We start from the raw sequence: 16135 nt of genomic DNA, 5'->3' as shown, positions 1-16135 counted from the left end.
TGCTTTTATTATTTTTACAAGTAACTCAAAGCAGTTATCCAATACATCTTCCTAATACAAGTATAAATGTATGAACATGCTGTTTATGCTGTTTCTTTGGCTTACATTTGTAGCAAGTGGTGATTTGGAATGGAATGGAATAATAGCCTTTCCCGGAAACACTTTTCTATCTTAGAATAATAATACATTTAATCCAGACCTCTGTATCCTTTCACTCTTCATTCTGCTGCAATTTATATTACATGTGGAGCCAGTGATTTTAATATACTTCCTGACAGCTATTATTCAAATAGATTCAGTAAAGTTTGAAAAATATTCTAACCAGTTGTCAAAAACAATTAGTTCGTTTTTGTCAATATAAAAATATACAAATAGATTATAGACATCTTAGATAATTACTGATCACATCATGCGTTTTGATTGTTCTAAAAAATCCTGAAATCATCTTTTTTGACAACGTATACTTCTACGATCATGTATAATCTTTTCCAATGTGATTTTCTTATTTAAAACTCTTTAAAATCTATATGGCTTCAAACTTTTCTTTCTTTCTGTATTTGTGGAAAATATTTAAAGAAAACAGTATATTCATTAGAATACTTTTTGTTTTACACTCTGACTGCAGCTGTCCAAATAATAGAAAAATGATGTTGTTCCATTACAACTTCTAATCATTCAGATTTAGCTGTTCACCGTGGCTGTATTCCTGTCTATAGTGATGCTGAGTTAGTAGTATGGAATTTCTGTTGCTAGAAGAAAAAAGAAAGAAAGAAAGAAAGAAAGAAAGAAAGAAAGAAAGAAAGAAAGAAAGAAAGAAAGATTTCTATTTAGAGTTGGTTTCAACAGGATCCAATTGGAAAGGCTCTGTGGCTTTCTATTGCCAGCCAATGGAAGGTATGATCTGATATAAAACACAGAATGATATCAGAATGATCTGATATAAAACACAGAATATACACTGAGTATCAGTAATGATGGATTAATGATGTTTGTGCAACTGGAAACCTAAGCTGTTTTCAAGAAGATTCTTTAAAAAAGAATGAATTCCTCCAACCATGAATTATAAAATGGCTCTAGAAGACACACTAATTTTGTGGGATCTATTCATAAAAGTAGATATAAACACCTTTCCATTGATTTGATTGATTTCTGATTTTTTGTTCAGATGTAGAGTAGGTGCAAAACCGTGCACTAAACTTATGCTACGAAGGCTACAAAATAATCATTTCTCTGAGAGCTTTTTAATCTGTAGCTTTGTCTGAGCTGAAATGGCAAATGAGCATCCAAATAAATTTTTGGAACAGATTTGTTTATAATAGAACGATCCAAAAACACGACCAACAATCGTCCAATTGTAAAGTAAAAGGTGACTTTGTATTTTATTCATCTGGAAAATGTGTGCTTGTCATATCTGCTTGACGTTAAAAGAATGAACTTATGGTTTGGACAGTAACAAACAATGACACTAGTCAACCTCATCAGGAGACATGAAATAAAGGGATGACAATGATTGATGGCAGTTACTCATTTAAAGAGATCTTCAGAAGATACTTTATTGGCAGAAGGGAGTATAGCAACTCCCCCACCCCCAACGTTCTTAACTCTTTGTTGGCTCTGCACATTTGTGGATGAAGGGGGTGAAAAAAAATACAGGCTAAACCAAACCTTTTGTAGACACAGTTGACTCTTGCTATCTTTCTTTAAGCGAATAGAAGCGTAAATATTCGCTATTTTAAGCGAATAGAAAAGTAATTACTGGATAATAAAACATCAGAGCAAAATATTTGAAAACTCTTTTGCCTATCACAATTTGTCTACTGTTGAAAAAAATCAAATCTTGTTATCCTTAAAATATTAATACATTTATGATGTTATAACTGATACTTTATTTGAAACCAATAGATATCATCGCAAATCCGTAAATCTTTATGGTAGCATGTGATCCTTACATTTTCTTGTGAATACCTCACATTTTCAGAAACAATGTGCTCAGATTTTAGAGGAAGGAATTTAAGCTGTAAGTAAACATTGCACCTAAAATACCAGACATTATTGGTGGTTGGGATATTGAAATAAATGTAATGAAATTCCTATTTCTTTTCCTATTTTTTATCTTGAGTTAAAATATGCATTATAGAATGGATTAGTATTCAATTTTGAGGTTTTAATAAATCCGCCCATGTTGTTCTATTCCCTATGGCAGTGTTTCTCAACAACTTTGAGATGCCTGGACTTCAATTCCCAGAATACCCCAGCCAACATGCTGGGTGAGGAATTCTGGGAGCTGAATTCAGGCAACATCAAAATTGCTAAGATTGAAAAAAACACTGCTCTATGGTACAAACAAGCATGCTGATTTATCCTATATTTGTTTTGAAAACTTGGGTTTTAATAATGTATAGAGCTATCAGTTACTAAATGATAATCAAATTATATTCAGAACTTAATGGCTAATAGTTTTAATAGTTTCTAAATGAACAAAATAAACCATTAAAAAAATGGATTCTCAGAAAGAAAAAATATAGCATTTGCCATATTTTTGGTGATAGGCAGGGTTTTTTTTCCAGAACTGCTATTAAAAAAAGATCCAAAGGGTGATTTATAATATATTTTAAATTCATGAAAAATATGTGGAAACTTAATTTATGTTTTAATATTGTATTATACTGTAATGCTATAGCATCTGCAAGTTGACAATACAAGAAAACATAGCAATGTTCTCATGAAAGAAAAATATAGACCTGAAGCAACTAAAAGCACACACATTGTTGAAAATAAAACAGTTAAGAGGATAGGAATGCATTCTAATGCAACATACATATATTGCTGTCAAACCAGAATTCATTCAGTCATTAAAAAGAAAAAAGAAAAGAAAGGAAAAGAAAAGAAAAAAAAGGAAAAGAAAGAAAGGAAGGAAGGAAGAAAGAAAGAAAAAGAAACAATTTAAAAAATAAATAATATATTCTATCAAAAATCTGCACTATTCCTCCCCACCAACTTTAAAAAAAATGATTTAAAGAAATGACATATTTGCTAGAAGTGATGATGAAATTCTGCCTGGTATCCAAAGTATGAGAAAGAAAGAAAGAAAGAAAGAAAGAAAGAAAGAAAGGAAGGAAGGAAGGAAGGAAGGAAGGAAGGAAGGAAGGAAGGAAGGAAGGAAGAAAGGGAAAAAAAAGAAAAAGAAAAAAAAAGAAAAGTAAGAAAGAAAAAATATCAGGAGTATTTTTTCAGGGTCAGGAGGAATGAATCCACCTACTCCATTTCATGTTCACATTCAGAATACTCCAGATACATATTTGCCAGCTCTCGTGACCAATAATACTATAGTTTCAATTCCCTCTTAAGTAAAGGTGCACTCACCATTTGTTTGAGGAACAGCTTTTTGAATATGAATAAAGAATTAGTACAACATATTGTTTCTTTAAACGTTAACCTAGAGGTAAAAAAAGTCCCAACTTTGCTTAATTAGAAAGCATTTTCAGCTCGTCTTAAAAAAAAAAAAAACCAATCAAACCAACCCTCCAATATTACTAGTGAAAAAAGAAATCCAACAAAGAATAAAATGACAGATTCCCTACTTTTTTTTTTCCTTTTTAAGTGTCGCTCGGCTATGAGTGATATATTTGAAATTGCATGCTATATACATTCCTTTCTGAATGAGTTTTCTTGGAATGGGAGGGTGGGGAAGGTGAAAATGGGGTAAAGGAAGAAACCCTATTGTGTCTAAGCTATTTTGCCATTAGGCAGGTGTGCCCGTGTGTGCGTATAGCCACACACACACACACACCCCAACACACACACACTCACCAACCACAACGGGATGTCCATCCAAAAGAACATCTCCCTGGTACCCATTTTTTTTTATTAAAAAATGTGTAAATAATTGAGTCCTGTTAATGAATAAGGAATCGTCCTTGCATCCAAAGGGGAATTTTTGTGACTCTGCTCCTTTCTGATTTTTTTCTCCCTTTAAAACACTGCACCTTCCCTTATCAGGTTTATGCTATCCTACCTTTCTACTCTCGGAAGTGTCCAGTCTTAATATCATTCTGCTGTTGCATTACATCATGCTAATAATTGGAACAGGGATAAAGCAAAAAAAGGAAGAACGGTAAATTGCCAAAGTGCAGAATGATCTGTTGTCAGGCATTAAAGCAGCCAAACTAGATGTCAGTTCCATGAAAACAACAGCAAGGTAGGAGTTACAGTCTCATTGTGATGCTAATTCATGTTTACAACCTTTGGATGAAAAAAAACAAAAAACAAAAAAAAATCAAAAAAAAAAAAGAAGAAATGTTAATGGTTGGCTTTTACTAAGAGGATCAGTTGATGCCAATATGAAAGCCAGGGAGAGAAGGCAATTATGCAAACAACACATGCACCCTAATTTCAGTATGGAAACTTATATTTCAAACCTAAATTCAGGAAAATAATATGAAGGTTTATAACTACAAAATCTAAACATGAGAAAGATTTAAGAGGAGGAAAAAAAATGCACATTGCATATGTCAGATAATCAACTGATTATCTGAGCTGTGCTAGCTACAGGGAAGCACTTACCCTTCAGTCCAGCTAGAAGTTAGCAGGGTAAGAAGGAACAAACCAGAATAACATAAAGACTAGCAACAAGGCTCAGGAAAGCAGACAGGAGTTCTAACCTAGCAGCTAGAGTACTTGGGTTCAAGCAAAAAAAATGAAATACAAAACAAAAAGAAAGAAAGAAATATATATATATATTTATAAATTAAACACAAAGAAAAAAAAAGAATATCAACAAACAACAACATTTAAGAGCTGAAAATTGTTATGAAGCTTGAGAAACCTAGCCATATAAATATATAGATAAGTACATAAAAGGGTAAAAGAAAGGATCACACAACTTATCAAAAACAACAGCCCATTTTTGCACAAGATGTGACCAATATAATTAAACATAACATATACAATAAAACAAATGGAATAGGGAAAAAAAGAGAAGCACAAATGATATGAGAAACCATCGCTGATCAATCTTTCATGTTTAAAATAACTTTTCAAAGTAAGAAAAATGAAAGCTCGGCTGTGTATATGTATATATATATATATATATGTCTGTATGCATTTTGACTGATGCCAGTAATAAGATGAGACAGACAAAAATTCATATCTCCAAATAAGTAATTATTTAATGAAACTAACATAATGCCAAAAAGGATGATATATTACTTCAGAAGTAAATAGTAAATCATTTGGAAAACTTTGTGTTCCTTTTAATGAAAACATATATAAAGTGAAACTTCTAATTTATTAAAGCTCCCACCCCATGCACTCTAGGGGAAATAACCACTGAACAGAGCAAAACTTTAAAACAACACCATATGACTGCATTGTGATTTATTTGTGTGTGTCTTTAATATAAAAGCAAAACACAAAACAAAACAAACCCCCAAAACAAAAAGGTTAAAAAAACAGATGAAGAGCAGGTTGTATTTTTGTATATTTAAAAATGCGTACTTTTAAATGCATACTATATTTAAAAATGAACACTCCACTTTCTAAAAATAACGGTAATAATAATAAAAAAAGATGTTTCACTCAGGCTTGGAAATCAATACCGAAGGGGACGTTAAGCGTAAGCATAAAGTTTATATCTGTTAAGGCAAATTAGAAAGGAACCAAATGAATGAAGTATCATTCCCAATTTCTCCAACTGTAAAAAATGTGTTCTCAACTTTCTGTTTTACAGCTTCAGCTTAACACTGGAGTGTTTACATGGCTTATTATTATTTTTTCCCCTTCTGGCTGTTAACACAAAGCAGTTCTGCCATCTTTAGGCAATTTATGTAATCTATGGAAAGATTAACTGCAAGAAAAATATTAGACAAACATAAACTGCTTCCAATCCGTCCTTTTTTAAAAGTCTCCCCTGTATCCAGCACTGTTTGTTTCAGTGAGCAAGAAAAATAAACTAAAAAAGATGTGCACATTACAGTGCAATGCACATTCAGGTATTTTGCACCATCGTTCTTACCTTTCTGTGGGTGAGAAGGAAAAAAAAACTTGAAAATGCAATACTTGATTTATATGGGAAGTTTCTGTAACCCTGGAACATCTGATGGCAGCCATCATGTGTGCATAAGAAGGACTCATTCCTTGCAGTGATACATATATTTTATTGTCCACTGATGCGTTTATAAAAGGAGCTTGATATTCTGATACAAAAGCAATAGATGCAAATATACCGGCATCAATCAAGCATGACATTTCACAGCCTGAGCTCACTGATATTCTAGTGAGTAGCCAAGCAGCAGAAATGCATGAGTTTAGGCTAAAGGCCTCTGCACAGATTTTGCATTTGCAAGACTTACCCCCTGGATTTTTGGTGAGTCCCTGGGTAGGATTCCTTCATATTTATCTCTTGGTACCTTTTCTACTTATGGTATTACCTGTAGCAACTTCCAAAGGTGCGTTTGCAGATATTCTGGGCTACCTATCAGTTATATAATAACCAAAATAACCTATTTGTAAGTTCATCATGATAAGGACCACCTAGCCCTCAATCTTCTGAGCACCAGGGACCGGTTCCATGGAGAGAGGTTTTTCCGTGGACTGGAGGAGCTATGGTTTCATGGGCTGCCTGCATCCTGTGGACGGGGCTTCGCTTGTTTGCTCAGTCCATTTTCTGGTATAGACCGAGGGTTAGGGACTCCTGATCTACCCTTTTCTTCCTTCATCACTTTTGCTTTTGTTCACTTCACAAGACGGCGGAAAATAACAAGGCAATCACAGTTTATAAACAAGTTGCACCTATTTATGCCTCTTCTGCTAGAACTGGTGCTTGTGACTCTTCCATTAAAGTAAGGTTTCTCAACTTTGGCAATGTTAAGACACATGGACTTCAACTCCCAGAATTCTCCTTGAATTTGGGGAGTTAAAGTCCATGTGTCTCAATGTTGTCCAGATTGGGAAACCTTGCATTAAGGACATGTAGACCAGGGGTGAAATCCAAATTTTTTCCCTATCGGTTCTGTGGGCATGGCTTGGTGGGCGTGGCAGGGGAAGGATATTGCAAAATCTCCATTCCCACCCCACTCTGGGGCCAGCCAGAGATGGTATTTGCCAGTTCTCCCAACTATTCAAAATTTCCGCTACTGGTTCTCCGAACTGCTCAAAATTGCCGCTACCGGTTCTCCAAACTACTCAAAATTTCCGCTACGAGTTCTCCAGAACCTGTTAGAACCTGCTGGATTTCACCCCTGATGTAGACTCTAGAGTGGAATTTCCATTTTGAGAATCTGGTTCATTATTAAAGCATATGAGAGACATAAGAAAATTGAGAAGAAATCTTTTGCTTGCAGGCTTTCTCTAGTTCCCATCGTTTTATTCAGAAAGGAAGGGATTAATGATACAGCCTAGAATAAGAGGAACAAAGCTGTATCTTGCAATACAACCATTTCTTCATCACCCAGTTTTGTGAAATATTATGAACAGAACATTATAGCTACTCTAACAGAACCCAAACAACTTACTATTTATTCTATGCAAATCAACAGGTCAATATGTAACATATTATATACCTACAAAGAGGTAAATACATAATATGTATCCCCTGATTTGCTTCTCTGTCTTTCTCTTTTAGCCCTTTCAGGCTAGGTTACTCAGTGTGGAATTAGAAATGTGGGTCTAAAACGATATAAAACTGAAAGAAGCTACTTTTAATCATATGCTTGGTTTAGCCTAAAGCAATAATAAAAAAGAACAAACCTGGTGTAATAGCTAATTTTGATTTCTTTTATCTAATTTGGAATTTTCTTAAGAATTCTGAAAGCTATCTATTTTTTAACTCAATTTCCCTTTACTTAATTTTACTCTCTCCTCTGAAAAAAATATAATTTCCCTGAGTAAGTGGCAAGGATCTTTACTGGTGGCAAAATATATATTTAAAAAAAACAAGGATATGAGATGTATATTTATGAATAATTATGAAAAACACTAATACTAACAAAAGAAATTCTGTAGGATGAAGGTCTTATTGATCAATCTTCTTGACGTCATCAGTTTGGGATTGAAATGCGGCAAGAAAAAAAGATAAATTAAAATTTCCAGAAGTTGCATTTTGGGCACCCTGGAAAGGTAAAGACAGAGCAAATGGAATGACTGAAATAGAAAATGCACAACTTCAGGAAAGAATGTTGGGAAAAAAATTAAATGAAACTCTTAGTCCACTCATAAAGCTAGGAGAGGCCACCCAATTACTGCATAACATCCTTGGGCAAGCAACCTAGAAAAATACATTGATGTTACTTACCTGACCTAAATTACAATTGTGCTCTACAATTTGGAACATGAAATGGGCTTCTCCTGAAACTTTCTTCATGCCCTTGAGTTTAAAAGACATAGATGCTATTTTAAGAGCCAAATGCTGCAGCCATCCAACCAGTCAGTCAAACTGCCAATTAATTCAGCAAAAGTTTTCATTGTGTAATGTATATTTGCAACGAAAAAGGAAAATATGAAATCAACATCCTGTATCATGCCATGTTTTAATTCATACTAAAATGAAGACCAAGCTTTGCTGGAGTTACGTATGAAGTTAAGTAAAGTCCAAGTTATGCACACATGTAAAAACAGAGGAAGTTAATTTCATTGTTTTCAAAGATGATAAGTTTCTACAGATATAGTATGTTAGTAAACAAATATTTCCATTACAATCAGAATACAGCAAACTAGTCCACCCAAAAAAATATTCCAGAAAACTATGAATAGTTTGAGATATTTCAGATTAATCAGCCTTGTCAAATGAACCCCCCCCAAAAAAACCCAATGAATACATGAATAAATAAATAAATAAATAAATTTAAAAAAAAACCTAAAATGAAATAAAATTAAGGGCTGATTTATCCAACTTCACTGACCTGGTGAAATCTGTCATAGAAATTAATCTAACTGGATTTTTTTTTAATCCAAATGTCTCAGCAGTTCAACAATTTATGCCCAAAAGGATATAGGTAAGAATATTAGTATTAGTATCTTACATTTTTTGTGCACATTAAGATAATGTAGGGACCCTGACCTAACAGATGAATTCATACATTAAATTGTAGGAGGATAATCCAATTCAAAAGTATAATTTATGTGAACCGATTTCTTCCAATTTCCCCCCCTTGTTAAATTTCCAAATCCAGAATTGGAGATTTTCCAAGATTTCTGGAAAAATACTTCCCAGACACAAGTGCAAAAAATACTTTTATCTACCAAGATACTAAATTGCTACTGGCTATAAATCCACTAGCTAGTTAACCAATTAACTAAACTGTAAATGTAACTAAATTGCATCATGTTAATTTATAGTTATAATGCCTTGGGTATAACAGATACATGTTCCCAAGACTTTACCTTAAATTGACTAGGAGGAAAGTTCTATACTGGTATAGTATTTGCTGGGATAGGATCACATATTCATATATACGTCCCATACTACCCTTATGGACCCATGCAATGTCCTTTGCCAGCAATTCCTGTGCTATTGAGATTGCTACAGAATTAGAGAGTTGTTGGTCAACAACTAGCCATCATTAAGCCCTTATACTTCAGATGCTGCTGTTCTGGGGGCTGGCAGAAAGAGACCTACTTCTTGACTGTTTCCCAAAGATGCTTTTGTTTTTCCTTGAAGATGTTTCATTTCTCATCCAAGAAGCTTCTTCAGTTCTGAAAAAGCACCTTTGGGACAACCATGACCTGGATGACCAAGAATGTAAAACAATAGAACCTACACAGAACAGAGAACCCGAAAGTGGCCATGATAAGACAACTTTAGTAAGGTAGGAATGGACAAGCAAATGGAGAAGAGGTAGATGATGGCCATATCTAACATAGTGAAGGGCTCAGCCTATTCCCTTTCTAAAACAAGGAGATTGGTAGACTTATAACTTCCCTCCTTTCATCCCACTTTGAATAGTCTTTAATGCCTAATTATTAGCTGTTCGTTATTTTGACTTGTTAGTAATCAATTTTTATAAAAGGCCTTTTTATGAACGATTGTCCCCAAAGGAGGGGTTTGTTCCAAAAATACTGAAAAGGAGAGTGCGACAATGAAAAAAACGGGCAAAACAAGTTAGGAGTTGGAAAATTCTGGAGTCCATAGATCAAGTATTGCATTTTAGGTTTTCCTCTGCATTTTTATGGAATAACTTTTTTTTCCTTGATCCTTTGCATACATTATGAAAAATTCTCATATCCAAAAGCAATATGAAATACATAATCTGAACCCTTCTCCCCCCCCCCCCCGTAGCTATGAACAAGCCACTTTTAAGTCCGAACTGTTTGGTTTGATAAGAATACGTTTTACTTACAAAATTGAGAAATGGGGGCATCTAGCTGGGGCACATTTCCTCCTTTAGCGTTAAGCTTCTGAACTTGAGTAGGTGGCACAGGTTTGTGAGACTGGCCGGTAGCTCGGTACATGGCTTGGACCCAGAGGATACGATCCTGCTCATCATCGCTGGCAAAAATCACCGTGTCTCCTTCTTTCACTGCATTGAAAAATGCTCGGCCGCCCTCCAAACCTGAGAGATATCAGAAAGCACTCATTTAGAAAAAGCAGAATTTGACATTCAAGCTCATGGATTCCCCCGAAACAAAAGATGCAGTTATGGTTGCTTAAGGAGACCTTCGCATTAAAAAAAAAAAATTCTGCAAAGTCTCCCTAGGATACAGATACAGATTAACAGAGTTGGAAGGGATTTTGTAGGTTATCTAGTCCAAACCTGCCCGCCCACCCAAGCAGGAGACCCTACACCATTTCTGATAGAAAGCAGTCCAGTCTCTTTTTGAAAGTCTCAAGTGATGAAACTCCCACAACTTCTGAAGGCAAGCTGTTCCAGTGATTGTTCTCACTGTCAGAACATTTCTCCTTATTTCCAGGTTGAATCTCTTCTTGTTCAGTTTCCATCCATTATTCCTTGTCTGGCCTTCGGGTGCTTTGGAAAATAGCTTGACCCCCTCCTCTCTGTGGCAGCCCCTCAAATATTGGAATACTGCTATCATGTCTCCCCTGGTCCTTCTCTTCAGTAGACTAGCCATGCCCAATTCCTGTAACCGTTCTTCATATGTTTTAGTCTCCAGTCCCCTAATCATCTTGGTTGCTCTTCTCTGCACTCTTTCTCCAGTCTCAACATTTTTTTAATAGTGTGGTGACCAAAACTGGATGAAGGACGAGAAGGGGTAGGAACTGCAAATTGAAGGAGGGCTGCAATCCAGAAGATCTGCTTCTGGAATAAGGACTTTTGCAAAGGATTCTTTAAATTCAAGCCAGAAAGCATGAATGCTATGGTGGGCTAGAATTTACCTAGCTACTGAATTCCATGATTTTTAAATAGTGTCAGGAGAATGACTTTCTTTTGCTTACCTGGAATCTTTCATTCTTTATCTGAGAGCAATTTTGCGGTAGTTTTGTAAGAAACAGAGAATGTCTCTCCACTATTTTTTGTATAACTTGCATAACTTTAAATGAGAACATTTATCCTTTTCTAATGATCACCCTACCCAAAATTTGTCTTTTGTGTTTTTCCCTCTGGGCTAATATCTTCATTAAAGTATTAATGAAGTATCAAGAGCTATGGTGGTGCAGTGGTTAGAATGCAGTATTGCAGGCAAACTCTACCAACTGCCAGGAGTTTGATCCCAACCGGCTCAAGGTTGACTCCACCTTCCAAGTTCAGTAAAATGAGGATCGATGTTGGGGGCAATATGTTGATTCTGTAACCCATTTAGAGAGAGATGTAAAGCATTATGGAGAGGTATATGAATGTGATTGCTATCAAATCACTCTATTTCAATATTCCACATTCATTCAGTCATGTTTAGCTCAGATTCCTTAGCATACAATATGTGTGAAGTTAGGGGTTTTTTTTGCCTCACATACTGTAAAACTATATTTGTCACTTCAGTGTTCAAACTAAGATAATTTTAAAGGTATTTGCAGCCCTTTGGTGCCATCAATTAACTTATCCATGTCATTGCTAATCTTTAATTCCAGTTCATTTAGGAATAAATCAAGAGCACTAATCTAAGTACAAATCCTTGGAGAGACCCAACGGTTTAAAACTCTACATCATTAAATAATCCCATTTACCAGTATTTTATGTTGTCTGTTTTTTAATCTGTTACTTCTTCATAAGAATCACAAAATAATTTATCTCATGAATCCTTGGTGAAAGATTTTTTGGGTCAATGCTTTCTGAAATGAAACAAATATATTGGATTTCCCTATCACTCCTTTTTTTCTGATATTGGTAAAGGATAGTAAAAGGTTTGTGATGCAGGTCTTAGCTTTACTGAACCCTTACTGAAGCTGTTCAGTCCACGTTTATCCAGAATAATGTTTTTCACCAATATAATCAGTAAACTGGTTTGTAATTTCCTGAATTCTGCCCTTACTCCCCAAAGATTTGTAATTCACCCTCTACTATCCATTATACTGGTAAAAAAAAAACATATTCTAGGGATATGTTTATAAATTCCTTCCTTTAAGGTTGAGACCACCTGATTGTTGTGTTACGCAACACAAGCATAATTAAGGATAATCATCTTGATCATTTAATTCAGAAGCAACATAATTAAACAGTCTGCATAAAAAACATACAGAAACTTCAGTTAAGCCCATAATCAAGGAAGCCGACTCTCAGCAAACAAGCAAACAAACCTCAGTTTACCATCTTACTTACCAGGTTGTGGGTCTGTATAGTCTACCGTGTATCCATCAAGCTGCAACAGCTCTTGAGGTTCAGCTTTCTTCTCTCGGTAGCTGCACATGGCAAATGTATATTGGCTAACCTGCAGAAGATCATACAGTTTAAGGAACATCAAGTGATGATGGAAGAATACTTCCAATTGGGAACCTTTGCAAACGGTTCTATGTTTACCTTCAGCTAAATCTTTCCATAGGTTATGATCTATTTTAACAGACCTGTTTAATAGATAATATCTAATAGATGATTCCTGTAATATAAAATCTCAAGATTCTTCTGAAAAGAAGGAAATAGTAGGACACTACAGTCAATATCCTACAGGTGTATTTAAACAAACTTACAAACTTCTAATCAGCAAATGCAGAACAATCTCTTAGGTTGAGTATAATCTTATCTCTTGGGAATTGGGTTAGAAATACTAACCCAATTCCCAATACTATCAGTATGATATAAAGATACAAAAACTGGGAACTTGCAGAAATGTCCTTCACCTGCTATATTATTGAAATACACTTTCAAAGGATGCACTTAACATATAACCTGTCATTATACTTGAAAATAAATTACATCATGGAGGTGTCAGAGAGACATCATTGGCTGCAGCTATATATTGTATCAACATTCTAAAAAAAAAATCCAAGCTTGTTATTACATACTAAAACACCTAAATGGAATTCTAATTAAAAAAATTGGCAGACATATAATGTTTTTGTCTCAATTAAATATTAGTGACTTTCTCTGTCCCTTTACTATTGCTAAACCACAGTGGTACTATCTGTTTAACACTATCAAATAGAATTCATAATGTTATCCAAGCATCCTTATCAGAGCTTATATCAACCTCATGCTAAAATACTAAAACAAACTTGAGGAACCAAAGATCTGGATTGGGATACAATGAATGTCCCAACAAACTATGGTATAGTTCAGTGGTGGGTTGCCCTTGGTTCGGACTGGTTCACAAGAACCAGTAGTAAAATCGGCGGGAGGCTCCGCCCACCGATCAGGATGTCATCATAAGTGATCTGCGCATGCACAGAAGTACGTGCGCGCACGCAATGCGAACCGGTAGTAAAGGTAAGTAGAACCCACCCCTGGTATAGTTGATCAAGAATAAACACTTTTCTCTCTTCCTTTTTTGTACACCTTAATGCAGAATCTTAATGTTGAGTATCAGAATTGGTAAACAGTGATTTAAATACTGCATGTGAATTAGTACTATAGCATCTAACCCAAGTATTCAACTGCATACTTATGAAACTGCAACCAAGGAAAGGGTATGGGTAAACCTTTAGGGCCAAGGAATTGCAATTCACATTCCATGATCATAGAGAGGTATTAGTTACTTGTAATGTTATTGGAATGAGGGAGGGAGGGGAACCAGGTGAACCAATGAGTCAGTTTGATCTAGTGGTTAAGGCAGCAGGTTAGAAACTGGAAGCTATGAGTTCTAGTTCTGCCTTACCCATGAAAGCCAGCTGGGTGTCTTTGGGCCAGTTACTCTCTCTCTCCCTCAGCCCAACCAACCTTACAGGTGGTTATTGTGTGGAAAATAGGACAAGGAAGATATGCGGGGTACATTTGCAGCCTTGGGTTTTTGGTAAAAATACTAAAGGTGGGAAATAAATAAATAATTAAAAATAATTTAAAAAGGTAAAACTAATATTTTAACCTATTTTTCCAGAGGAAAACGCTTGCACTTCCATTCCTGCTCTTACATTACAAGTTCAGCGGAAAAGGGTGCCTCAAAAACAAAACAGACTTTTACTGCACTAATTTTGACCCCAAATAGAAGAGGGCGAGGGTGGGATGTCAGTAAAAATGGGCACGCTTCACTTGCCGCGTGGTCTTGCGCTTCCATTTCCATCTTTACTTTTCCATTTTCTTTTAAAATGGAAAAGGTGTAGTCAAAATTGAGTTTCCTTGCCATTGAGTTTCAATGACTAATCCGCGAGAGACATAAATAGGATGTTGTTAGTCGCATGAGCTCCATGGGTTGTCTGTGCCTGAGCTTGGATTCCAGAAAATTAAATCAGACTTTGTCTACCAACACTTGAGATATGGCTCTAATTCTCTCTTTCCTTACAAAATGATGAAATTCACCATAGACGTTCTAACCATCCCTCGTGATATCTAGTAGAAATGAGCTATCTAAACTGATAGGTATGGTTTCTCCGTTGCCTCGGTTGATATATAATCACTCTATAGTTCTTGTGTAACTGACCCTATTGGGTTATCCCCATTCAACAACAAGGACAAGTCAGGACTTTGTAGAATGTTACTGGAGACAGCACTAGCAGAGTAAAAAAGAATATGATAGAAAAATAATAATAATACAATTGACATGGGCTTTTTTAAAAAACAGTCTTTAACAAGTATTTGATAGTGAGCTGTCAACTCAAAGGCTCACAGCTTTTTTTTTTTTTAAAGATAGCTATTGTCCAAAAAGAGGAGCGTGCATCCTTTGAAAACTCTCATCGTTCATTTCACATAATGTCAGACTGACACTCTGTCAGAAACAATGTGAGCTAAATTGCTGGTTAGCAATCATATTAAAGCAATCCCAAAGCCCCCATAGTTCTATATAGTTATTGTCACTGATCTTGTAAATGGTAGCTTTCACTCCGCCATCGATGTGCATGACATGCCACATTCAATGTCAAATACTTGATGGCAGTCTTCATTGGCTGCGAGGGAATTTGACATCGCCTTTAGGTGCCCATCAGGCTGCATTAAGACACAGCTTGTACTTAATATATTGTCTTTTTAAAAATCAGGATAATCTAGGAGAAGGCAGTTGGAAAGCCAGGGATTCTCCTGTGCTCTGGGCTAGGAATAGGGAAATTTATTGTCAAATGATTGAAAAATGCCTCTGTTAAGGTTGTGTCACATTCCGGATTCCTTGTAGTCTTATATTGGTTTAGACATTTCCTCGACCTCTGGAAGAAACTTTATTTTTCCTTAAAACTCTTGCATTAATGGATGATGTTAGTCATTTTGGGGGAATCAGGGAAGGAGGAGAAAAAGGCTAGGATGTCTCCTCTCTGAAATTTTAATGTTATTAGAAATGTTTTGGACTTTTTGCTGTTAATTAATTAATGATGCTTATCCTTCTTCAGGGTTCTGCTTGCATCTGTATCCATATCTAGTGTAACCTCTAGATCTAGGGTTGCAAGATTAATCTTATTTTGATTCCCTGACCATTAGAAAGCAAGAGGAGGCAGAATTATTGCCCTGATACTCTAGCAGAACCAAGCAAGCAAGCAAATCACCATCTCTGGCTTGCCTTTGACTGAAAAGAGGAGATAGAAAGAGGACTGCAAAGAATTGTGACTGGCAGAGACATTCCTTTCCAAGTCTCTCGGGGGTCTTATTCTTTACTTTGGTGACAGAAGCATCTCCAG

General features: G+C 35.5%; 1 protein-coding gene across 21 annotated transcripts in view; it reads right to left on the bottom strand.

Moving 5' to 3' along the window:
* The window catches only part of CADPS (calcium dependent secretion activator), a 453285-nt gene that overhangs the window by 184349 nt on the left and 252801 nt on the right, over positions 1-16135 (bottom strand). For all 21 annotated transcript variants that reach the window (XM_087883748.1, XM_060684201.2, XM_060684202.2 and 18 more), the window contains exons 10-11: positions 12708-12816; positions 10335-10547 (exon numbers count right to left, since the gene is read on the bottom strand). In XM_087883748.1, the coding sequence (XP_087739874.1) occupies positions 10335-10547; positions 12708-12816 (322 nt within the window). The remainder of the gene's footprint in view (positions 1-10334; positions 10548-12707; positions 12817-16135) is intronic.

This window comes from Pantherophis guttatus, chromosome 2 (assembly GCF_059756535.1).
Source record: "Pantherophis guttatus breed Tessera chromosome 2, ASM5975653v1, whole genome shotgun sequence".
Lineage (NCBI taxonomy): Eukaryota > Metazoa > Chordata > Lepidosauria > Squamata > Colubridae > Pantherophis > Pantherophis guttatus.
This window is presented reverse-complemented; position numbering and strand designations above follow the sequence as displayed.